This window comes from Pristiophorus japonicus, chromosome 12, assembly GCF_044704955.1.
Source record: "Pristiophorus japonicus isolate sPriJap1 chromosome 12, sPriJap1.hap1, whole genome shotgun sequence".
NCBI classification, from domain to species: domain Eukaryota; kingdom Metazoa; phylum Chordata; class Chondrichthyes; family Pristiophoridae; genus Pristiophorus; species Pristiophorus japonicus.
The window spans coordinates 89,396,878-89,424,011 of NC_091988.1; the positions used below are offsets into that span (position 1 = coordinate 89,396,878).

A 27,134-nucleotide genomic window follows, 5' to 3' on the forward strand; every position below is an offset into this window, starting at 1 on the left:
ATCGGATTGGAAAACAGCTAATGTAACGCCTCTGTTTAAAAAAGGGGGCAGACAAAAGGCAGGTAACTATAGGCCGGTTAGTTTAACATTTGTAGTGGGGAAAATGCTTGAAACTATCATTAAGGAAGAAATAGCGGGACATCTAGATAGGAATAGTGCAATCAAGCAGACGCAGCATGGATTCATGAAGGGGAAGTCACGTTTAACTAAATTACTGGAATTCTTTGAGGATATAACGAGCATGGTGGATAGAGGTGTACCGATGGATGTGGTGTATTTAGATTTTCAAAAGGCATTCGATAAGGTGCCACACAAAAGGTTACTGCAGAAGATAAGGGTACACGGAGTCAGAGGAAATGTATTAGCATGGATAGAGAATTGGCTGGCGAACAGAAAGCAGAGAGTCGGGATAAATGGGTCCTTTTTGGGTTGGAAATCGGTGGTTAGTGGTGTGCCACAGGGAACGGTGCTGGGACCACAACTGTTTACAATATACATAGATGACCTGGAAGAGGGGACAGAGTGTAGTGTAACAAAATTTGCAGATGACACAAAGATTAGTGGGAAAGCGGGTTGTGTAGAGGACACAAAGAGGCTGCAAAGAGATTTAGATAGGTTAAGCGAATGGGCTAAGGTTTGGCAGATGGAATACAATGTTGGAAAATGTGAGGTCATCCACTTTGGAAAAAAAAACAGTAAAAGGGAATATTATTTGAATGGGGAGAAATTACAACATGCTGCGGTGCAGAGGGACCTGGAGGTCCTTGTACATGAATCCCAAAACATTAGTTTACAGGTGCAGCAGGTAATCAGGAAGGCGAATGGAATGTTGGCCTTCATTGCGAGAGGGATGGAGTACAAAAGCAGGGAGGTCCTTCTGCAACTGTATAGGGTATTGGTGAGGCTGCACCTGGAGTACTGCGTGCAGTTTTGGTCACCTTACTTAAGGAAGGATATACTAGCCTTGGAGGGGGTACGGAGACGATTCACGAGGCTGATTCCGGAGATGAGGGGGTTACCTTATGATGATAGATTGAGTAGACTGGGTCTTTATTCCTTGGAGTTCAGAAGGATGAGGGGTGATCTTATAGAAACATTTAAAATAATGAAAGGGATAGACAAGATAGAGGCAGAGAGGTTGTTTCCACTGGTCGGGGAGACTAGAACGAGGGGGCACAACCTCAAAATACGGGGGAGCCAATTTAAAACAGAGTTGAAAAGGAATTTCTTCTCCCAGAGGGTTGTGAATCTGTGGCATTCTCTGCCCAAGGAAGCAGTTGAGGCTAGCTCATTGAATGTATTCAAGTCACAGATAGATAGATTTTTAACCAATAAGGGAATTAAGGGTTACGGGGAGTGGGCGGGTAAGTGGAGCTGAGTTCACGGCCAGATCAGCCATGATCTCGTTGAATGGCGGAGCAGGCTCGAGGGGCTAGATGGCTTACTCCTGTTCCTAATTCTTATGTTCTTATGTTCTTTCAATTAACCTACAATCTGGACTCAAGTACAAGCTTGCTAGTTTGAGAACTGTCATTGAGCAAAAAAACTAGTCTGAACTTCAAAACATGCGGCTCATGACAATTTATTTGTGTACATTTGCCAAAATAGATTGTTTATCGCACAAGCTTGGTCCAAAAAAAGCTGCCAACAGTTTTTTTTTAATGCTCTCTTTCCAATCATTTGAAGTTGTCTTTCCAATAGTTTCAAAACATTTAATGCCCCTCTATTTATCACTGAAAGGTGGTTTGTTTATTGACACTTGTGATAATAATAAGCCAAGACTGGTCAACTGTACCAAGTCACGTGGTTGGCAGATGATTGACATAGCCACTTGCAGCAGCTGGTCAAAGAGCTCTGTGTTATGTAAAGAAAGAAACACATTTATATACCACCTTTCATGTCCTCGGGATGTCCAAAAGTACTTCACAGCCAATGAAGTCCTTTCGAAGTGTAGTCACTGTTGTAATGTCGGAAACACAGCAGCCAATTTGTGCACAGCAAGCTCCCACAAACAGCAATGAGATGAATGGTCGATTGGTCTGTTTTTGGTCATGTTGGTCGAGGGGTAAATATTGGCCAGGATACCAAGGGAGCATCCCTGTTCAAATAGTGCCATGGGGTCTTTTACAGCCACCTGAGTGAGAAGATGGACTTCTGTTTTAAGTGTCATCCAAAAGATGGCGGAGAGGTTTAACCGAGGATACACTCTAGATTGGTGTATGCACATGATTACTTAATCAGGGGATACCTTTCCAAGGGAGATGCTAGGAAATTTAGAACTATCACAACAGATTCCTTGATGGCTTAATGGGTAATGGCAATACATAAGCCATACAGACCAGAAGGTCCCGCGTTCAATTCCTGTTCTGTACTCAGTTAGCTAATCTCACTGAGGACTAAAGTTGGGGGAAAGGGGAATTCAGCTCGGATCCCAGGGTTGACTCATGGTGGAAAGTGCATGTGCATGGGTTTTGGTCACTGATAAATGAATCTGCTGGCACTCACTGTTTAGGTTGACGCACAAGAATGTCCTGTTGGGCAAGGTGGCTAGTGGACAATTTCCATTGGACAACAATGGGTTAAGAGTTCTGAGGTAAACTTGAACTTGGACACCACGACCAAAGACCATATTTATAACATTTTAACTCTCCATATGACTGACCGACTAAACTGCAAATGAGTATAGAAAAGGCTTTCCACTTAATTTTAGTCACGTATCGAGTCAAAAATATACTGGCTATTAGGAGTCTCAGCCCCTATATAATCACCAGCATATGAAAACAGGTTAGCAGTTAGAAAATTATTTTTGGGCAGCAGATGGATTTGCCCTTACCTTTTGACCTTCAGCAACAGAAAAAAAAATACAAGTCTCAAGTCAGAACCGAGAAAGTACAGCTTCCCCAATTTCAGGTCAGGCACTCATCATATTCCAAACTGAAGGGGGCCAGATGGTGCTTGGTTGCCATTGGTGTCATTCTTAGCTTAGTAGTAGCAGTCTCATCTGAGTTAGAAGGTTATGGGTTCAAATCGCACTCTCGGGACTTCAGCAAATAATCAAGGCTTGACACTTCAGTGCAGTAATCAAGAGTGCTGCATTGTCAGAGGCGACTGCTTTCGGATGAGACGTTAAACTGAGGCCTCATCAACCTCTCAGACGGACGTAAAACATCTCATAGTACTATTTCGAAGAAGAGCAGGGGTGTTGTGTCCTAGCCAATATTTATCCCTCAACCCACATTACTGAAAAAGATTATCTGGTCAGGCATTTCATTGCTGTTTGTGGGAGCTTGCTGTACGCAAATTGGTCACCGCATTTTTAACGTTAGAACAATGACTAGATTTCAAAAGTGCATCATTGGCTGTAAAGCGCTTTGGGATATCCTGAGGTTGTAAAAGGCGCTATATAAATGCAAGTTCTTTCTTTCGATTATGTCCAAATTGCCAGATAAAGTTAATTGCAACAAGATTCTGATCATCCTCTGCTTTGAACAAATTCTCCATGAAGTGGAAGTGTCCCTTTCTGTTATGAAAGAGAAATTTATTTATACTGTACCTGAAAACTCCAATATCAGAATTTGATAGGAATTCAAAAATAAATGTAAGCAGATACAAACAACACCAGCGCCACATTACATTTGGCTTTTGGTGAATATGTGCATAATTTTCTGACTATCGAGCAGCTGCCCGATGAACATTTAATCTGTATAAATTTACATTGGAACTTGCCCAAATGCATTAATTCAGCTACAAATCAATCGTACCTTGGAACAAGAGAGTCCCCTCTTTGGAGGGTAGTTGTATCTAGCTCAAAGATGGAGGATATATGATTCCCCTCAGGCACCGACACCAGTGTGTACATCACCTTCTCCTGGAGAGTGCGTATTCGGTTTCTCAAGGCTTCCTGTTCAGAGTCAATCTGATGAAGACAACGAACATGAGATTTAAACGTTTTGCAATAGTTAGAAGAGAACAAAGTGCTAAATGGAACTTAAAGATGCAGACAAAAATAATTAATGATGTCTGTTCACCCATTATCTTCAACATAATCCAAGTTTCTTTAAAGCTACTGGCTCACAGCTGTCACTGGGTTCAGATGAAAACCTTGAAGCATTAAGTAGCATAATGCTTCCGGAGCTAACATCTCCACTCAGACAGATGCCCCACTTTCATCTTCAGTTTTATGCTTTCCACAAAATTCACAGCACATACTGAAGTAGACATCGACAAAGTAACATTGATTCTTTTCAAAAACACAATACTCATAGTAGGGTGGGAGGGATGATATGAATTCCAAACTGACTGGTGAGGTGGTGAAGAGGGTTAGTGACTGAAAACTGAACTATAAAAACTTATGAACTGCGAAGAGGAGTGCATTTCCAGTACAGGCAAGATGGGCCGAATGGCCTCCGATTCTATGAGTAGTAAGGGGCATAGAATCCATGACCAGTTCTCCTATATAAGCCCAGGAGATGGGGAAATCATAGTTTTTAAAATAAATTACAGCAAGAAGTCTCTCCAAAGGGACAACTCAGGGTGCTTTAAGTAGTTGTATCATCGTCTAAATAGGGTAATGGAAGAAACCAATGGTAAGTGCAAGGAGGTAGGCTGTTCACTGCTTTGCCCTTGATAACATTATCCACAATTACCTAAAATAAAACTACTGCTCAAAATGTACACAGCACACTTAAAATCTGCAGTTATGTGACAGAGGCTGAACAGCAGCAGCTGCTCTGCCACACACTCTATTTTGTCTCACTGCCTCAAATATCCCTTACATAAGCATTCAGCACATCATATTTCCAAAGCACGAAATTCAAAGTGTCCAGTTCTTTAGTACATGTGGTTTGGACAGTGCTGGGATCAGTGGTTTCATGACAAAACTAGCATAACAGAACTTGCAATATCAAACTCTCATGTAAAAGAAACAGCTGAGTGACAGAAGAGCCAGAGGGGAGATGAGGACATGTTTTGTTATAAACTCAGCGAGTGGTTATGATCTGGAATGCACTGCCTGAACAGTACTGGGGCAAGCACATTCAATAGTAACTTTGAAAAAGGAATTGGATAAATACTTGGAAAAGGAAATATTTGCAAGGCTATGGGGAACGAGGAGAGTGGGACTTGGAGCTGTCACGGGCACGATGGGCTGAATGGCATCTTCCTGTGCTAAACAATACAATTCTATGATAATTTTCATATTGTAAAAGAAGTAGTTGAGTATTGCCCAAAATTGGCATACACTGGTGGGGAAAACTGGTCATGTTTTGCAATCAAATTACTTTGCGATCCAATGGGAGTTGTACTTGCAATCCAACCTACTAAGCATGATTAAGTTCAACATTCCTTAGTACAGCTGGCAGTAGGGAAATCACAGCATGCAGATTGGATACAGTGCTAATACTCCAAGATAAGTGTTAATCCTATCCATAATTAATAATTAGGTTTCTCCATAATTATGGCCCTGGCGGTTAAGTTTGCTGGAGATTTACAATGACTGAGCGACGAGATGGGCTAAAAGGAGGACACTTTTTAAAATAGAGAAACACCGAGACCACAATCTGTTTACTTGAGGGATAGAATTTAAAACCACCACCCCTGCAAAGGTATTACAATAATCAAAATACATTTTTAAGAGCAGATGTCGAGGGGAGCTGCTGTTTAACAAAGAGCAGGAGCAGAGAAATAAATCCCAAAGTGACGTCATAATCGGCAGTGAGTCCGGAGGAAATTGAACTCAGTATTTAATCTACTTTATACACTCGAGTATTATTGTTTTCTTGTTAACATAACTATAAATAAATCGTTAAATAAATATTGCGAATAACTGATCACTAATATAAAAAACAGTTTAAGAGGAGCAGGCGGTGAAACTAACAAAAGGGAAAATCCGATAAAGTGAAGTCACGGAGAGCAGGAAGGAGGAGGAGCTCGCAGGCCAAGTAAACCTGGTGAGCAAACAGAAAATCATTTGCTTTTTCTTTAACAGCTGTCTACCTAATTTCAATTGAAGTTTAATGAAATAAACTCGCCGGGAGCAGCGGGGCAGTGGAATCAAAAACCAAGGACTGACTCACAGGGCAGCAGGCGGGTGATTGGCCGGTGAGGAGCACAGCTGTTTGTACCCTCTCCAAGTTAGTGAACTGGGTTACATTAAAAGCTGGGACAATAATAACTATCAGTTTATTAAATTAATAACTTAAACTAGCTCAATAATTATATAAATAAAATAAGGTTAGATAGAGATGGCAGTGCAGGTGGTGTGTTGTAATGTGCGAGTTGGTGGAGACCAATGAGGTCCCGAGGGACCACATCTGCGGTCAGTGCCTGCAGCTCGAGGAACTTCGGCTCAGAGTTGTTGAGCTGGAGTCTGAGCTGCAGACATTGCGATGCATCCAGGAGGGGGAGAGTTACCTGGGCACCTTGTTCCAGGAGGCAGTCACACCCCTTAGGTTAAACAGTACTTTAGAGTTTGTCAATGGTCAGGGATAGGAGGGTGTGACTGAGAGTCAGGAAGATATGGAGACCCAGCATATAGTGATGGAGGAGCCTCAGCCCTTGACCTTGTCCTACAGATGCGAGGTACTTGCTGCCTGTATAGATGAGAACAAGGACTGCAGTGGAGGATGGGCAAGCCGACCATGGCACTGTGACACTGGAGGCCATTCAAGTGGGGGGGGTGGGGGCAGTAAAATGGAATGAGGTAGTGGTAGGTGACAGTATAGTAAGGGGGATAGGTACTGCTCTCTGCAGCCGTGACATGGAGTTCTGAAGGTTATATTGTCTGCCTGGTGCCAGGGTTAAGGATATCTGCTTACGGCTGGAGAAGAACTTGAGTGGGAGGGAGAGGATCCAGTTGTCGTGGTCCACGTAGGAACCAACGACATAGGTAGAACTAGGAATGAGGTTTTGCTGAGGAAGTTTGAGAAGCTAGGATCCAAATTAAAAAGCAGTACCTCAAAAGGTAATAATCTCTGGATTGTTACCTGAGCCACACGCAAATTGGCATAGGGACAAACAGATTAGAGGTTTAAATGCATGGCTCAAAGAGTGGTTTGGGAGGAAGGTGTTTCAGTTCATGGGGCACCGACACCAGTACTGGGAAAAGAGGGAGCTGTTCCAAATGGGACGAGCTCCACTTAAACCGGGCTGGGACCATTGTCCTGGCAAACCAAATTCGGGCAATAGACAGGGCTTTAAATGAATGAAGGTTGGGAACTAAATATTCCAGGATACTTAACTTTTAGAAGAGATAGGCAAAATGGAACAGCCCTGCTAATAGGAGGTGCTCATTTGTACTACAAAAATGGCCACCATGCTCCACCCTTTGTCCATGATTGGTCCCCTTGGAGGATAAGCCACACCCTGAAGTTTCACAGGAATGTGCCCATCCCAAGGTCTCACTATCTTTGCAAATTGTAACTCGATCCACTTTGACTTCCTGAAGCGACAGAGGACAGAGCTCCCCAGAAGACAGCAAGGGCCAGCCAAAGTGCCTTACCCCAGTCAAGTGCATGTCTCCCCCAGCCGAAGTGCCTTACCCCAGTCCAAGTGCATCCCACCGCCCCCCCACCATAGATGGGGCATTGTGTACAGATTGTTTACAGGTTTATTGGGTATGAAGTGAATAGTAACAGTGTTGTGACTTCTGGATTTCATCCACTCCAACGATGTCCCTTGTAGGGAGTTGGAAGTATGTGATCCGTCTTCCGCCCCCCCCCCACCCCACTAGTGTCTCTCGCGCCCCTTCCACCCGTGTTTCTCACTCTCCCCCCAGCCCCTCTCATTCTTCTCCTCCCCCCCCTCCCCTTCTCTCACTATCAGCCCCAGGACCGCCGCTCTCGGCCCCAGACTGGCTCGGGGGAGGGCTGGGGCCGGGGCCAGAGCGGGTGGAGAGAGTCGGAACGTCAGGTCCAGCTTCTCGGCACCATGTGAATGGATTGATTTGGCCTGGGGTGGTGGGGGTGAGTGGAGGGGCGGAGCTTGTTGCACGTCTGTCAAAAAAAGTGCAGTACGGGCATGGGGGCGGGGCTGGTCAGACGCATGTCTGTCAAAAAAATGCAGTACAAATAGTTACATCGCTGATAATACAGGACAGGAGAGAAAGGAGGCAGAATAGGAATACGACCCGTTTGGAGGCAGTAACCAAGGGAGGCGGGATTTCCTGCGCCCGGTATGGAAGTCTCACCCCACCTCCTCACAGCAAGTGGAGCTCAATGTCGACGCTGCGCACCTCTCCTTTAAGGTTCACCCCGCCACGAGTCACCAACCCGGTCCGCGACCCATGAGGCTGATGTGGGCCAATTTCTGCTGCGGGGCGAAAAGTGGTCGCCGCACACGCCGTTGACGTGATGACCAGAGGTGCAGCGGCCCAGTACGCTAGCGCTAGCGGCGCGGCCCTACCGTGTTCGCGCCTCTGCTAACTCCCACGCAATTACATGGGAGCTGGAAGTGTCACCCCCCCACCCCCTCCCCAGACGTAAACAGTTTAGGTCTCGCAGGCGCCCTCCGGAGGCGCTAATGGGAGGCACAGAACAGGGGAATTTCGGCCCCAAAGGATCTTGGCTCCGAAAATCAAGACGTAGAATCAGTTTGGGTGGAGCTAAGAAACAACAAGGGCAGAAAACAACAATGGAGTTGTTTATAGGCCCCCCAAAGAGTAGTGGTAATGTCAGGCACAGTATAAATCAGGAAATTAGAAATGCATGTAACAAGGGTAATACAGTAATCATGGGGGACTTTAATCCACATATAGGGCCCAAGTTTCCACACGACAAAAAACGGGTGCCCACCCGAGCTGGGCGCCCGTTTTTCGCGCCTAAAAAAAAAAACTCGCGATTCTGGAGCGCCCTGCAGATCCTTGTCTGCCTGGTGCGGCGCCCAGGGGGGCGGAGCCTACACTCGCGCCGATTTTGTAAGTGGGAGGGGGCGGGTACTATTTAAATTAGTTTTTTTCCTGCCGGCAACGCTGCGCGTGCGCGTTGGAGCGTTCGCACATGCTCAGTGTGAAAAAAACATTGGCACTCGGCCATTTTTGTAGTTCTTTGTAGCCGTTTAATTTTTGAAATTTTTTTTAATAAAAGCACATTGCCATCAGCACATCAGCACTTGTAGCCTTCTCACTGTCTCCTTCCCCCCCAACCCCGCAGGAAGAACGGGCGCCTCCTCTCCCCCCCGCGGGAAGAACGGGCGCCTCCTCTCTCTTCTCTTCTCTCCTCTCCCCTCTCCCACCCCCCACGGGAAAGAACGGGCGCCTCCTCTCTCTGCCCTCCCCCCCCCCCCCCCCCTCCCCCCCCCGCTGGAAAGAACGGGCGCCTCCTCTCTCCTCCCTCCCCCCCGCGGGCAGAACGGGCCCTTCTCCTTCCTCCCCCCGCAGGAAAGAACGGGCGCCCCCCCCCCCCACCACCGCGGGAAGAACGGGCGCCTCAGGCTGACTGCAGAATTCTCCGTGCCTGAAGCACTTTCACACAGGTAGGAAGATGGTTTATTTAATCTTTTCTTTGCTTATAAATGTTTATTCAGGTTGGATTTATTTGTATAATATTTGTAGAAGTATAAATAAGGATCTATTGTAGAATTTAATGAGTTACCTTCCCCCCCCAACCTCGTTCTGGACGCCCAATTTGTAACCTGCGCCTGATTTTTTAATGTGCAGAACAGGTTTTTTCAGTTCTACAAAAATCTTCACTTGCTCCATTCTACTTTAGTTTGGAGTACGTTTTCACTTGGAAACTTTGAAATCAGGCGTCAGTGGCCGGACACGCCCCCTTTTGAAGAAAAAATTCTGTTCCAAAGTGAAACTGTTCTACCCGACGAGAACTGCAGAAAAAAAAATGTGGAGAATTGCGATTTCTAAGATAGTCCGTTCTCCACCAGTTGCTCCTAAAAATCAGGCGCAAATCATGTGGAAACTTGGGCCCATAGACTGGGCAAACAAAATTTGCAATAATAGTGTGGAGGATGAATTTATGCAATGTATACAAGACCGTTTTCTGGATCAGTTTGTTGAGGAGCCAACTAGAGAACAGGCTATTTTAGAAAATATATTGTGCAATGAGAAAGGGTTAATGAATAATCTCGTGGTAAAGGGGCCTTTAGGGAAGAAAGACCATAATATGATAGAACTTTATATTGAGTTTGAAATTGATTTAATTAAATCCAAAACTACGGTCTTAAATCTAAACATAGCAAACTACTAGGTATGAGGGACGAGTTGGCTAAGGTAGATTGGGAAACTACATTTAAAGGTATGATGGTAGACAAGCAATGGCTAGTATTTAAAAAATTAATACATCATTTACAACAAACATACATTCCTTTAAGGCACAAAAACCCCACACGAAAAGTGGTTCAACCGTGGCTAACAAGAGAAGTTAAAGATAGTATTAGATCAAAGGAAGATACCTATAATGTTGCCAAAAAGAGCAGTAAGCCTGAGGATTTGGAGGATTTTAAAATTCAGCAAAGAAATTGATAAAGGGAAAATAGAATACGAGAGTAAACTAGTGAGAGACATAAAAAGACTGTAAAAGCTTTCAAAGGTATGTAAAAAGAAAAAGATTAGCAAAAGTAAATGTAGGTCCCTTACAGGCTGAGACAGGAGAAATTATAATGGAGAATAAGGAAATGGCAAAGAAATTAAACAAATACTTTGTTTCTGTCTTCACGGAAGAAGAAGCAAAAAAACTTCCCAGAAATAGTGGAGAATCAAGAGTCCCGCGAGAATGAGGAACTAAACGAAATTAGTATTTGTAAAAAAAATAGTACTGGAGAAATTAATGGGACTGAAAGCCAATAAATCCCCTGGAACTGATGGCTGACATCCTTAGGTTTTGAACAGAGATGGTCAACATTGGCCATCATCTTCTAAAATTCCAGAGATTCTAGAATGGTTCCCGCCGATTGTCACCCCACTATTTAAGAAAGGAGGGAGAGAAAAAAAACGGGGAAATATAGACCAGTTAGCTTGACATCAGTAGTAAGGAAATGTTAGAATCTATTTTTAAGGATGTGGTAACAGGGCACTTAGAAAAGAATAATAGGATTGGGCAGAGTCAATGTGGATTTATGAAATGGAAATCATGTTTGACAAATCTGTTTTGAGGTTGTAACTAACAGAATAGATAAGGAGGAACCAGTGGATGTGGTGCATTTGGATTTTCAGAAGGCATTCGATAAGGTGCCACACAAGAGGTTATTACACAAAATTAGGGCTCATGGGATTGGAGATAATATACCAATATGGATTGACGATTGGTTATTGGATAGAAAACAGAGAATGGGAATAAACAGATCATTTTCACTTTGGCAGGCTTAACTCGTGGAGGACCACAAGGATCAGTGTTTGGGCCTCAGCTATTCACAATCTATATCAATGATTTGGATGAGGGAACCAAATGTAATATATCCAAGTTTGCTGATGATACTCAGCTAGGTAGGAATATAAGTTGTGAGGAGGATGCAAAGAGGCTTCAAAGGGATATAGACAGGCTAAGTGAGTGGGAAAGAACATGGTAGATGGAATATAATGTGGAGAAATGGGAAGTTATCCACTTTGGTAGGAAAAATAGAAAAGCAGGTGAAAGGCTGGGAATTGTTAGTGTTCAGGGGGACCTGGGTGTCCTTGTGCACGAATCACTGAAAGTTAACATGCAGGTACAGCAAGCAATTAGAAAAGCAAATGGTATGTGCGATTTCTTTACAGGAGGATTTGAGTATAAGAGTAATTACGTCCTAATACAATTATATAGGGCTCTAGTGAGACCACACCTGGAGTAGTGTGTACATTTTTGGTCTCCTTAACTAAGGAAGGATATAGAGGGAGTGCAACAAAGGTTCACCAGTCTGATTCCTGAGATGGGGGGGATTGACCTAGAGGAGAGATTGAGTAGACTAGGCCGATATTCTCCAGAGTTTAGAAGAATGAGCGGTGATCTCATTGAAACATAAAAAATTCTTACAGAGCTCGACAGGGTAGATGCAGGGAGGATGTGTCCTCTGGCTGGGGAGTCTCAGGGGTCACAGGCTCAGAATAAGGGGTCAGCCATTTAGGACTGAGATCAGGAGAGATTTCTTCACTCAGAGGGTGGTGAATCTTTGGAATTGTCTACCCCAATAGGCTGTGCAGGCTCAGTCGTTGAGTATATTCAAGATAGAGATCAATACATTTTTAGATACTAAGGGAATCAAGGGATATGGGGATAGTGCAGGAAAACAGGAAAGTAGAGTTGAAGTTGAAGATCAGCCATGATGTTATTGAATGGCGGAGCAGGCTCGAGGGGCCGAATGGCCCACTCCTGCTCTTATTTCTTATGCTCTTATTTTCTTTTTTATGTCCGGCAATCAAAATTTACTTTCAATATGGAGAATCAAAAGAAGCAAAAACAGACTTTATGAAACATCGAGTGAAGTTTGAAATATAAATTGTCAATTTTAAATGTCAAAATCTACATTTTGCATTTAAGCTTTGGGCATGTGCATGGAAAACCTGTCAAATGTCACCACTTAATAAAACTAAGGAAAGAAAACAATGCGAAATAAACCATTTATGGCAGATGTCACTGTAGCTCTGATGACATTAAAGTCCGCCATTTTATTTCTGAACACTTGTTTTTCCAAAATTAAAAACAGGCACCAATGGAAGACATAACAGTAGCTGGAATGTGACAAACTAGCAGCAAGATCTTTCAGTTTGAGCTAACTGAGACTTTGATCAAGGCTGTAACTCCTCAGATGAAGCGTTTACAATCTGAGCCCAACCATGGAGAGAGGGGGGTGGGGGCAGAGGAATAACCCAAGCCAGGGTCTTTTTATGTGTGGAGTGAAAAATCAGAGGTTAGCCAGCCAAAGCATCTTATGTAACATCTAGTAACAGTTACAGAGCGCCTCATCCAGTTACCCTCTTGGGTGTGGGAAGGGCAAACCATTAGATCCTAGAAGGGAAACAAATTCAAATCAGAAGGGTAAAGGCACGCAAAATTGTCTTTGTAAAGTAAGCCACAACTTGCATATTTAGATATTAAAAAGATCAGGGAATCGGAAGTAAAATTCTCATGGAAGTGGGGGAACAGAGATTGAATAGTGCAGATACATAATTCTTTAAAGCTTGTGCAAATAATATTTTTGAAAGCATGAAACACAGGTGCATTGAATATAAAAGCAAGGACATGAAGACGACCATGTACAAGACATTAGTTAGGTCACAGCTGGAGTATGATGGCAGTTTTCGTCAACTCGTTCTAAAAAGGATATTAAAAAATATCGAACCTTACAGCGCAGGAAGCCATTCAGCCCATCATGCCTGTGCCGGCTCTCTGAAAGAGCTATCCAGTTAGTCCCATTCCCTGCTCTGTCCCCAAAGCACAGCAAATGGTTTATTTTTAAGAAGAGATCCAATTCCCTTTCAGGCAGCGCACTCTCATTCTAGATCAAACAACTCGCTGTGGATTCTGGGGGTCAATTGGAGCCTCCAAGATGGAGATGGTTATTTGTTCTTGATCTAGATCATAACAACACATCTCCCTCCTGTTTTTTTTGCCAATTATTTTAAATATGTGTCTTCTGGTTACCGACCCTTCTGCCAATGAAAACAGATTCTTCCTATCTATTCTATCAAAACCCCTGATCATTTTGAATGCCTCTATTAAATCTCCCTTCAACCTTCTCTGCTTTAAGGCGAACAATTCCAGCTTCTCTACTGAAACTCCACATTTCTGATATGATTCTAGTAAACCTCTGTTGTACCCTCTCCAAGGCCTTGACATCCTTTCGAGGTTGTGGTGCCCAGAATTGAACACAGTACTCCAGCTGGTGCGTAGCCAGTGTTTTATAAAGATTTAGCATAAATTTCTTGCTTTTGTATTCCATGCCTCTTTTTTATAAAGCCAAAGACTCCATATGCTTTTTTAACAGCTTTATCAACTTGACCTGCCACATTCAAAGATTTGTATATGTGAACCCCAAGTGTCTGTTTCTGCATCCCTTTAAAATTGTACCAACATAACTTTACTGGGATGAAAGGATATATAGTTACAATGAGCAGACTTGAAAAACAACAGATATATTCACTATGCAAAATGGGTTAAGGGGAAGGGATCTTAATACAGGCAACTCTCGATTATCCAGGGCCCTCGGGGATTAGGCTATTCCGGGTAAATGATTTTGCCGCTAAGGCGAGTGCACGTACTTGTAGAGAATGTTTGGGTCCCAAATTTATACAATACTTTGATGCTTTCCTGCTTCTGTGCACTCCAGGATGAGATTGTCCACCTATTCATTTTAATAAAGTGAAGAGACCCATGCTATACTGTGTCTACTTTTTCTTAAAATGACCAGTCTAAAGGCTTCAACCGCTGGAGGTCGAATGAGACTCGGTTTTACTTACCCCCAAGGCAGCACCCTCAGTGATACTCCAGACTGCACAAGAGCACATTCACCAAGATCAGAAGACGGAAAGACGGCAGGGAGAGTTGTATAAATCTTTTGCCCCTCTGAACTTGCTTCCAGCGTAATGATCTGGACAGTGCCCTAAGAGAGCGAGGTTGGGAGCAACGCCTTCGATCTGATAATGTGAGAATGGGTCGCAGTATGAGCGGACAGACGCTCCAGGTCAGAGTTAATTTGATTGCTCTACAAGGATTCTTTTAAGGTCGAGATAGCATTAAACTTTATTATAAAATAAAACCCTTCTTTTGTGTGTAGTGATAATGCTGTGTGTCAGCGCAGGGCTGTGTGTGGGGTGGGTTTAATGGTCGTGTGCAGCTGTACACGGGACAGAATCACAGTTTTTAAAAAGTGCCGTTGCAGCGGGTTCTCTGTTAGATCCGTGTACGGATAATCGAGAGTTGCCTGTACAAGTGTTCAAAACTTTAAAAGGGTATACAGTAAAAATAAGTTATAGATGTATGATTTGTACTGGAAGCACGAAGAGCTGGAACAGCTAGAAGAAATAATTTCTATTCAGTTATTAGAATATGGGTTACGCATTACCACTGAAGCTGAGTCAATCACAACAGTTGAGGAATTAAATAAAACTTCAAAAATACTAAAGGCTGTGAACGGCAGGCATGAAGTGGGATTATAGTCGATAGCTCTAATGTGACTTAGAACAAACACAAGATGCATACAGACTCTTTCAATGTTACTGCTATTTATAACCAGTTTATAACTCCAGCTTCCCACCCAGATCCAAAAGTGGCTTTGTAAACCAATCCCCCAACTCATACATCTTGTGGATGAAAGATCAGAGAATAGGAATAAAGACTACAATTCTCAAGCAAGTGGGGAAACAGAGAGAAGTCCACTTTTCCGCTGGAAAGAAGCAGCAACAAGATCTGAAAGAACTTAAAAAAATATATATACAAAAGCAAAATGCTGTTAAATGTTATCCTCAAGTGTCACACCAAACAGTCCTGACAAACAACTGCCGTGGCAAGCTCATTCGAGGTGGCAAAGTTGTCGTGGACTGACCAGGACTAGAGTTTATACTCCCAATAATAAAGAAGACCTGAATCCAAAATTGTTGAAGACACTTTGACCTTTGCCCAAAGTTAGCATTTAAATGTTCAGCCATCTGGAAGATCTGCCTTACACAGAAACCAGGAGTACTGTACTAAGGTAAATAGTGTCACCATATTACAAGTGCCAAATGCTAATTTATTTCATTTCAACAAGTTTATTATTTAATCCAGGGCATTTACTTGGGCCTTTACAAGGTCAGTCATGTGATGAGATGAGGATACCTTGGTTAGATCTGGCAGGAGATTGACTAGATATGCATCGGACATGACAAAGGACAAACTTTATCTGTTTTGTTAGACATTCTATCATCTCTGACTGCTGCAAACTTCCCTTAAACATCCACCAGAAAGATAATAATGTATTCAAAAGCAAAGTACTGCAGATGCTAAAAATCTGAATGAGAAACAGGACATGCTGAACACTCAGCAGGTCAGGCAGCATCTGTGGCGAGAGAAACAGAGTTAACGTTTCAGGTCAATAATTTTTCATCAGAACTGGAAAAAGTTAACGGGTTTTAAGCAATTGCAGGGGCAGGGAAAGGGGAGAAAAGAACAAAAGGGAAGGTCTATGATAAGATGGAAGGCAGGAGAGATTAAATGACAAAAGGGATGACATTGCAAGGCAAAATCAGATGGTATGGGACAAGGAAAGAAACAAAAGATGGGTCAAGAGGAGATGTAAATGGGAATAGCAGAATCATCATCAACAACTGCTGTCCGAAAAAATGGGAGTGGTGGTTACAATCTGAAATGGTTGAATTCAATTTTAAGTCCAGAAGGCTATAAAGTGCCAAATTGAAAGATGAGGTGCTGTTCCTCGAGTTTCCATTGAGCTTCATTGGAACAGTGTCGGAGGCCGAGGGCAGAGAGGTCAGAGTGGGAGTGGAGTGGAGAATTAAAGTGACAGGCTCAGGGTCACACTTATGGACTGAACAGAGATGTTGCACGGCGGTCACCCAATCTGCATTGGGTCTTCCCAGTGTAGAGGAGACCACATTGTGAGCAGCGAATAGAGTATACTAAATTGAAAGCAGTATAAGAAGATCACTGTTTCACCCGGAAGGAGTGTTTGGGGCCCTGGATATTAGGAAGGGAGGAGGTAAAAGGGAAGGTGTTGCATCTCCTGCACTTGCACGGGAAGGTGCCGTGGGAAGGGGAGGGGGTGTTGGGGAGATTGAGAAGTGGACCTGGGTGCCATGGAGGGAATGGTTCCTTTGGAATGCTGAAAGGGGAGGGGAAGAGGTGTTTGGTGGTAGGATCACGCTGGAGGTGGCGGAATTGGTGGAGAATGTGGAGGCTGGTTAATTTATTGTTGTTACTAGTTATCGATTGGAATTCGAAGCAAATGCAACAGAAGCAATTTCTACCAGAAGAATGGATCATGGTGGTTTTTATGAACACATTAGGCCATACAAAGATAAGAGGAGGGCAATAAAAATCAAATCAAGCTCATCAATGCTCAGCTTGTTAGACAGTACAAGGTCATTCTTATACACTCAAATGTCTTGCTTAATTGTGCATAGAACAGGTCTCATGACTTGTATGGTCAAGATTGTTTCCACCTTTGGATACTAGGCCATCGGCCACAAATTAATCATCTAGAAAAGCAACCCAAGACACTAGAGAGCTGCGGAAAGAGAAAATGGGTGCTGAGTCAAAGGAGATATTAGTTGGGGAAAATAAATGCTTGGTCAAAGAGGTGGTGTTTAAGGAGGACTTCAAAAAAGAGAAGGGGGGGAGGGGGGGAAAGAGAATTCCAGAGCATGGAATTGAACAACTTGAGGCACAGTCGCCAATAATGGGGCAAAGAGAGGGCTGAGGAAGAGAGAGCCCAGGAGGGGACAGGGTTGTTGGGCTGGAGGAGATAGGAAGAGATAGGAAGAGCTAAGACCATGAAATATTTTACATTTGAGGCTTTGGGAAAATGCGAGCTCCTGTAAGTGAGCCCAGACAGAAATGCTGGCTGAGCGAGACTTGGTGCAGGTTAGGATACAAGCAGCAAGACTACCAATTAGTAGTTCCTAGGCTGAAAGTGGATATTCGAGAATTCCCAGTTATTTAAAATATACTTGGAACTGCTTGTTCGCCAGTGCCCAGATTGGACAAACTGATTTCTGATCGGATGACAAAAACAGCTCCCAAGACTCCAGGCAGTAAATGCGGTAATGCTCTATTCTTGACACAGGACTGCCTTCGCTTCAGGTGATTGGAGCAGTGAATCTCAAATTGCTACTGCTACCAAATGACATCAGGGTTTTGACGAAGAGTCATCGACCTGAAACGTTAACTATGTTTCTCTCTCCACTGATGCTGTCTGACCTGCTGAGGAATTCCAGCATTTTATGTTTTAAACCAGCTGTCTGTTGGCAATTATTCTAAAATGCAGGAATTTTTTACATTTCTGTAACTGATTTCACCAAGTTGTTTTGTGTACCCCAGACAACTTGTCGACATAGAATTGTCATTACTATATTAAACGTGTATTGTGAAATTATAAAGTACAGATTACAAAGTTGCAGTCACAAGACCCACTCATGAGCATTATGCAGCTGGGAAAAAACTTTGTTCGAAAGAAAAGAGAAGAAAAAGATAAAGGAGAGAAAATAAATGCAACTACTCCCCCTACTGCTGGAATTGCGTATTGATCATAGCCAACAATGTGTATTTATTTAAGCGCTTTTAACGTAGTAAAACGTCCCAAGGTGCTTCACAGGTATTATAAAACAAAATTTGACACCAAGCCACATAAGGAGATATTAGGGTAGATAGTCAAATGATTGGACAAAGTAGGTGGTTTTAAGGAGCATTTTAAAAGGATGAAAGAGAGGCGGAGAGGTTTAAGGAAGGAATTCCAGAGCGTAGGACCGGGACAGCTGAAGGTACGGCCACCAGCAGTGGAGCAATTAAAATTGGGGATACTCAAGAGGCCAAAATTAGAGAAGCACAGATATCTCCGACGGTTGTGGGGTAAATCTTCCCATAACTTTCCCTGCTCCAAGGAGAACAACTGAAGTCCCGCATCCCTAGTACAATTTTAGTAATTCTCTTCTGCACCCTATGTAAGGCCTTGACAGCTTTCTTCAAGTGTGGTGCCAGAATTGGACAAAACTGGTGATTTATAAAGGTTTAGCATAATTTTCTTGCTTTTTTACTCTATTCCTCTAGTAATAAAGCCAAGGATCCCATATACTTTTATGAACAGCCTTCTCAACTAGTACTCCCACCTTCAAATATTTATGTTTACACACCCCCAGGTATCCCTGTTTCTACACCCCCTATAAAATGCATCATTTAGTTCATATTGCCTCTCCTCATTCTTCCTACAAAAATGTATCACTTCACACTTCTGTGTGTTACATTTTATCTGCTAGGTGTCTGCCAATTTCACCAGTCTTTCCTCACAGTTTACTGCAGTTCTGACTTTCTTGTCACCTGCAAACTTTGTAATGACCTGTATATCCAAGTCCAGGTCATCAATATATATATGAAAACGAGCAATGGTCCCAATACTGACCAATGGGGACAGCGCGGAATACTCTCGACTTTTTATCCCTTAGCCAAATTCATATCTATGCTGCCAATGCTCCGCTAATCCCATGGGTTTTAACTCTGCAAACAAATCTACTATATGGTACTTTATCAAACGCCTTTGAAAGTCCATATACGCTGTATCACTTCATCAAAGAACTCAATCCGTGCTGGCTGTCATTTATTAACTCATATTTTTCCAAGTGACAATTACATTTTGTCTCAGATTATTGTCTCTGAAAGTTTCTCCATCACCGACATTATGCTGACTGGCCTGTAGTTGCCGGGTTTAAACCACCGCCCAGTTTTTGAACAGGGGTGTAACAGTTGCAATCCTCCAGTGGACTGGCACCGCTCCCATATCCAAGGAGGATTGATTGCAAGAGAGTGGCCAGAGCCTCTGCTATCGATACCCTTACTTCCTTCAGCAACCAAGGGTGCATCCCATCTGGACCAGGCGACGCTTCTACTTTGAGCACTGCCAACCTTTTAGATACTTCCTCTATCCAATTTGTCTACTACCTCATCCTTTGCTGTGACATCGGCAGCATCCTATTCTTTAATGAAGACAGATGCAAAATATTCATTCAGTACGTCAGCCATACCCTCTACCTCCATAAGATGGTGTCCTTTTTGTTCTCTAATCGGCCCACCCTTCCACTATTTATATGTTTATAAAAGACTTTGGGGTTCTCTTTTATTTTATCCGCTAATCTATTCTCATACACTATCTCAGCCCCTCATTTCCTTTTTCAGATCCCCTCTGTACTTTGTATTCAGCTTGGTTCTCTATTGTATTGCGAAGCAGACATTAATCACAAGCGTCTTTTTTCGGTTTCATTTTAATCTTTATTTTAGTCATCCAGGAACCCCTAGCACGGAATGCCCTGCCTTTTATCCTTAGCCTGCCTTTGTCCTTTCAGCAACTTAAATTCCCTCGGTGTCTCGGGTCATACTCTCCTGTCACCCAGTCATGCCTCCTTTCAGTTCTCCCCTCTCGGGGACTTTGCACACGCTCCACCCAATGTCCCCTCTCATTTTTTTTGGACTGAGCGGGCCACGAACTCCTTTGAGCGCGACCTTTTCATCTGTGGGCAAATTTTACAAGAACAACTTTTACAGCAACGACAGCAGCAGCAACCACTTAAAAGAATATATACAGTACAGCCATATTGTCAAATCATGAGACAATCAGACAAGGTTCGATACAAGTTTAACATAACTTCTCTGCTTTTGAATTCTATTCCTCTAGAAATGAGCCCCCAGTGCTTTATTTACACTTTTATGGTTTTTTTAAACCTATGTTGCTTCTTCTAATGATATGTGAATCTATACCCCAGATCCCTTTGCACCTCTACTCCACTTAGACTCACATCTAAGTTGGCCTCATTCTTCCTCCTATCAAAATGCACCACCTCACACTTATCCATATTGAAATTCATGTCAATTACATGCCCATTCTGTAAGTTTGTTTATGGTAGAATTAATTAAAAGCTTTTAGTTCATCATTTACAAACTGTATTTAAAAAAAACATCAGAAATGACTGGGATATAATAGAACTGCATAATAATGCATGGCCACTTCAGAAATGTCACTCAGTTACACGGTTATGCATCGACAAACAATCCAAAATCCCAAGGTGAACTAAAAGAGGGACATCTATTGGTACAATTTTAAAGATCTCAATATATTAGCCCATCCCTCATGTCACTATAGCAATGGCTGCACATAAGTAATTAGAATATTAATCATAATGTAACCAATCAACAAATATAAAGTGCTACAGTCTTTAGTTCACAGTATTAAAAATAATTGAACAACTGCAGAAGGGGTATCCGTATTTGCATCTTCAATCTCTTCCATTAATAAGCAGCACACCCTCCATGTAACATGTCTGTCTCCCCCAGTCGCTCCCTCCCCCCCTCTCCCCCAGTCGCTCCCTCCCCCCCAGTCGGTCTCACTCTGCCTCTTCCCCAGGGTCTCATTCCCCCTCCCCCACTCACCAACCAGCTCTCCTACGGAGCTGAAGAAAATGTGGCCACACTGTAAGGCTGTTTGTGTTGGGCAATGCACATACACTGCTCTGGGACACCACCCGCATGCGCAGAAACAACCGCGTGGATAATCACAATGTTCGCAGGCAGTGGCTCAGGGCTCAGGGTCAAGCCTGTAGCGGGAGCCCGCACGTGGGCGCTGAAACCTGCTCCTGCGGACCAAAAGAACGAGCCTGTGGAACGCAATTAAAAAGAGCTGCACGCTGGAAAGCGCTCCGGCGGGATTGTGCTACACCTGGTGTGCGGCACCATCAAGGGAACTCGCGGCCGCGCAGCTCAGGGGGAAAACAGTGCCTCCATCTCTACCCCAACCCATCACTACTCCACTGATTTACTCATCTCATGCCACCATTCCACGTTTGAACACCTCTCCGATAAGCCCATAGCTACCATCTGTGGCTCTCTTGACATTCTCTGAATGGCCCACGAAGAACTCCATCACTGTCCCATCCTCCTGTCTCACTCACCTTCCCATAAAACATGATCACTGGGGGCTGATCTTGCCAAACCTCCTTCCCGTCTCGCTCACTCCGCCTACCACTGTCCTCTGACTGTGCCAGTGACTCAACAATCACCAACTCTCTCATTTCCCTCCAGAATGTCTGTTTACTTGCGAACAAGGCCCTGGCCATCCATGATCTTATGGTGGATGATTGCACGGACATCCTGGCTTTGACTGAATCTGAACTGACAAGTGGAGACACCGTGCCTCTCAATGAAGCCTCCCCGTTTGACAATATTTTTCGCCACCTGTCACAAATCTCACCCTGAATCCTGTGTTACCTTCTTGTCCTCCAAGCACCTCTCCACATTCCACACCTCTCGCCTCTCCTTTAAAGTCTTTGTTGTCTACCACGTCTCCTTCAAGCTTCTCAGATATTCTCACTCGGCCTCCATATTGAGGGATGACTCATGGAGGTGATTTCAATCTCCATCTCAACTCACCTTGCCTTCTCTCTTCGAATCTCACTGCTGTCCTATCCTCCCATAAACCCCTTCGCCATAAAAATTCTCCAATCCATGTTCACCCCGTGAGCTTGCCATCTCACGTAGCCCCTCTGCTCCAGCCCTACAACCCTCCTGCTAAATTAAGACACACAAAACTTGAGACGTGTCTGTCTCGTGTATTCCTTCAGTTTCATCTGACTCTGACCCCTTCTGCATCCCTCCTGCTCCTTTTACCTGACCATTGGTGGTCATGCCTTGTCCTTCAAACCCACCTCTGCTGTGGCTCAGTGGGTAGCACTCTCGCCTCGGAGTCAGAAGGTTGTGGGTTCAAGTCCCACTCCAGGAACTTGAGCACAAAAAAAAAAATCTGGGCTGGCACTCCAGTGCTGAGGGAGTGCTGCACTGTCGGAGGTGTCACCTTTCAGATGATAAGTTAAAACGAGGTCCCATCTGCTCTCTCAAGTGGACATTAAAGATCCCATGGCACTATTTCGGGGAGTTATCCCCAGTGTCCTAGCCAATATTTATCCCTCAATCAACATAACAAAAACAGATTATCTGGTCATCATCACATTGTTGCTTATGGGAGCTTGCTGTGCGCAAATTGGCTGCCACATTTCCTACATTACAACAGTGGCTACAGTCCAAAAGTACTTCATTAGCTGTAAAGCGCTTTCAGATGTCTGATGGTCGTGAAAGGCGCTATATAAATCCAAGTCTTTCTTTCTTTACCAAGCGTTTAGTGGCTCCTTCTTTGGCTTGATGTCCTTTTGTTTAAATTACTACACTATGAAGGGATGTGTTTCTAAAAGAGCTGTATAAACACACGCCCTTGTTGATGTTCCAGTTCATGCTTTTCCCGCTCATCGCTTACTCTGGTATTTATGGCTGAACAGCAGTTTTCATTGAGCAGGTTGATGCATTAGGAACTGAAAGTTGCAACTTTATTCATTGCCACGTGTGGCAAGCTAGCGTGCCGAGGGTTCACACAACTCTTAATCCTGGTAAATTGCTTTCTGGAGAATGGATGGGATGTCCACCCATCTCCCATCACCTCCAAAAGCAATGTGTACAGGATGGAAAATACTTCAGTCAGATTTACTTACAGTGGAAAGAATTATAAATGTTAAACGACACAGTAAGATGTTAAAAGAATACAATAATCTGACTTGCACAATTGATCTATGTGACAAAGCCAAAAAATAAAGGCCCTTGTCAACAGGCATTTGTATAGCGCCTTTCACATAGTAAAGCGATGCAAGACGTTTCATAGGAATATCAGACAAAATTTGACTGAGTCACATAGAACTATTAAGATAGGTGACCAAAAGCTTGATCATAGAGGACCAACTAAAGGGAGGAGAGAGGGGTAGAGAGCCAGGGAGGTTTAGGCAGGGAAAAGCACGGGTGCCAATGGTGGTGCAACAAAAATCAGGGATGCACAAAGAGCCAGAATTGGAGGAGCACAAAGCTCTTGGAGGGTTGCAGGAGGCTACAGAGATAGGGAGGGGCGAGGCATTTTAAAACAAGGATGAAAATTTCAAAATGTTGCATGACCGGGAGCCAATGTAGGCCACTGAGGACAGAGGTGATGGATGAACGGGACTTGGTGTGAGTTAGGACACGGGCAGCACGAGTTTGGATGAGCTCAAGTTTATGGAGGGTGCAAGGTGTGAGGTCAGCCAGGGGAGCGATGGAAAAGTAAAGTCTCGAGGTAACAAAGGCATGGATGAGGGCTTCAGCAGCACACAGCTGATCTGACTGTGTAATAAAGCCAGAAAATAAAGTCTAAAACCCTTATGGCTGTTGTCAATAGGTTCTTCGCAACAGTTGCTGATACTGGATCACATGGGAACCATCTGTTACCAAGTTCTTACGGACCCGCGTTTGTTTGACGTTAACTAGAAACAAGACCACGGGGGCTGTTCCAAAATGAAAGGGGTGTCCTTTATTTAATGCGAGAGAAGATCCTTTGAAGATAAGATGTTCACACACGCATCAAGCCCTGCAATTATTGGCCACCAGATGAATCACCCCATGCTCAAAGGGTTTGCATCACTTGCCAACAACTAGCAAGCACACTTCATCTGTCAATCCACATACATTAGCATTTCAAATCTTCATTCAAAAGTAGCTGATTTCCAAACACAGGCCTGTTTCCCATTAACAATCATCTGTGGCCCTTCATTTTTTTTTAAAAAGATAGATTCGATGAGTAATTTGAGACATGACATGTGGTAAGTGTAGCATGCTCGACAGAAACAGGCGACTTTGGACTAATGGTGCCCAAAGGTCTCGCCCACTGGGGGTTTTCCTCATGTCTGGGCCTGTTTTCGACTAACTGATAGCGATTGATTGCCATGATTAGCCAGCAACTCCATTACTTTTGTATCATGCGACTACCAGGATGCTGGAACTCGATGGATTGTGGTCCTTTTTCACCCAGCAATTCCTATGTTCCTAGTCTGGACCCAAGTTAGGAAAGTCAGATTCTGTTTCAACACTGACCATTTTTTTGAAAAAGAGAGAGAAACTTGCAATTCCGTGACAGGATCACAGCTTGAACCCTGCTGAGTGTTTGTGCCAATGATAAAAATTCATTGAAAATGTTATAAGCGGGTTGAAAACCAATACCTCCTTAACCCAAGACGTGGAAATAAGAGGGGCAACAAAAAGTCCACTACGTGAACAATCAAGTTTTCCATCTGAGATATTTGCAGACAAACCACTCTGAGAAACGCAGCGTTAGAAACTCCTACATTCCTGGTGCTTCAGTTTCCTGAACATCACTTACCGATGACCGGGATTCTTGGCACTCTTCCTGGTAATCTGGGTTGGCCTGGAAACACAACGTTAACATCAGGTACTGCAGAAAGATACACAACTCAGTTTTAAAAATATACTGAAGTAAAAGAAACACTCACATCGCCAACCTCAGCAGCCAAGTAGTTTCCGGTAGCCAAGTGTTTGAACCGGAAGAGGCTGTTCCAGTGCCCAGCTCCTCCACGGCACGGGTCATGTTGGACAACCTATAATGCAATGAAGACACATAGAACCTGAGACTTGTCCATCTCTTGCTGTATTCCTTCACCACGGCTGTACTGAGAGAAAATCAACTAAACCAAGCACTGGATCACATTCAATTCCAAGGCCGGCGGCTATTCCTATTTACATGTGGATTAAATTTCCTAACAGAGACTTGACAAATTGTTCAGTACATTCATTTGTACAACCGAATTGGGATTCTGCAAAAAATAAACATAGAGCCTTACACTTCATTGAATGGCACAGAGCTTGACCATCACACCAGGGCATGATGTGCGCAATGGCACAATGGAGACCTGTCATTTCTCAGCGCTGGCAGCCCAACAAAAGAAGACCGGCCAAAGAAGGAACGGCATGCCTTGAACTGGGCGAGGACAGCACTGCAGGAACTGGGCACTGCATATTAGAATGCAAGTCGTTGCTTTTGTGCAGTAACTAAAACCTGGAAACCAGTAATAGAACTGCATGTCCACCAGCTAGACCGATGGTGCACCATGTTATGAATGATGAACTTCCAATAATACCAGAATCTGCATTGTCCTAGGAAGATCCTCATATTATCAAATCTGCTAAAAAAGGGGATATTTAGAATTAAAGTGAACAAAACAAATGATAGAAAGAACTTGCATTTCTATAGTGTATTTCACAACCTCAGGATATCCTAAAGCAGTAACAGCCGATGAATTAGCTTTGAAATGTAGTCATTGTTGTAATATCAGAAACGTAGCAGTTAATTTGCTTGCAGCAAAGAGTGCATAGTTACCCCTGCAGCAAGACGAGAGGCACAGCTTCCAATTCCTTGTTATTTTATTTATTAAGAACAGGCAAAGATTGAACTAACACAGGGGGTTCCTGTTTAGCATTTGACAACAATTCGATTATCCACTCAATGTATTTTTCCTGGGTGACTTTGAGTATTTAATTGTTGAAGCTCGCCTCATTTTGCAGTTAGATACATTTTGCTGTTTAAAGACCACCATGCTGAGCTATCGAACTCTGTGTACAGAACGCTAACCGATGTTCAAAATTATTGTTTTGGCTCAAATGACATTTTAAGCAGCAGCCCTGGAGATGGTCAGTCAAGACCAGGTTATGTTGAGTATATTCAAGACCGAGATCGATAGATTTTTGGATATTAAGGGAATCAAGGGATATGGGGATAATGCAAGCAAGTGGAGTTGAGGTAGAAGATCAGCCATGATCTTATTGAATGGCGAGCAGGCTTAAGGGGCCGAATGGCTTACTCCTGCTCCTATTTCTTATGGGGAAGCCCTGTCCAACTACAACAGTGTACAACAACCAAAAGTGCTATACATTCCTACATTACAACAGTGACTGCACTTCAAAAGTACGCCATTTGCTGTAACACACATTGGGTTGGCTCAAGGATTTCAAAAATGCTGTATAAATGCCAGTTCTTGCCTTCAGTCATTGAATCTACATATTTTTTTTTTTTACACTGGCGCTCATTTAGATTTGAAGAGACCAGCAAATATAAGCCGGAAAATCTGGATCCTTAATCCCAGCAGAACTGTCAGCCCAGTAACTTTGCAGCCAGAACAAGTGAGCTGGATTTCATAGCGTAAATGCATGTAGCTGATTTACGGATGCCCGGATCTGACCTAAACAAGTACCAGCAGAAGATAATGTTACCATTTTCAATCACATGGGGACATTTTCCAGATCCAAATGCCGTCGTTTTAAATAACGAGTTTAGTTTTAGGACAAGGCAGCGTACCTCAACCTCCCACAGTGCTTTGGAGCTGGTTGCTGATGTAGCAGACTGCCGGCCGGTGGTTCGGAGGAATACATACTGCTTTTTCCGATATTCATCGCAGGTCAGAAACTTTTCCTGTTCCGCATGAAACAGTCTCACAACATCACCCTACAAGAGAGAATAAACAATATCGCCATTAATACCATGCCGGTTAGTACCCTTAGCTGTTGCACAGAAGACTGGGACGAGATATCCTCAACACGGGGCTGTATCTTATTGGGGACTCATTGGACAGGAAAGCATGTAAATGCACCAGGTGTTGAGAT

General features: G+C 43.5%; 1 protein-coding gene across 1 annotated transcript in view; it reads right to left on the minus strand.

Moving 5' to 3' along the window:
* Positions 1-27,134, minus strand: part of itpr1b (inositol 1,4,5-trisphosphate receptor, type 1b) — a 593,020-nt gene that overhangs the window by 381,102 nt on the left and 184,784 nt on the right. The window contains exons 9-12 of the mRNA XM_070894815.1: positions 26,830-26,976; positions 24,971-25,075; positions 24,841-24,885; positions 3,762-3,916 (exon numbers count right to left, since the gene is read on the minus strand). Coding sequence (XP_070750916.1) covers positions 3,762-3,916; positions 24,841-24,885; positions 24,971-25,075; positions 26,830-26,976 — 452 coding nt within the window. The remainder of the gene's footprint in view (positions 1-3,761; positions 3,917-24,840; positions 24,886-24,970; positions 25,076-26,829; positions 26,977-27,134) is intronic.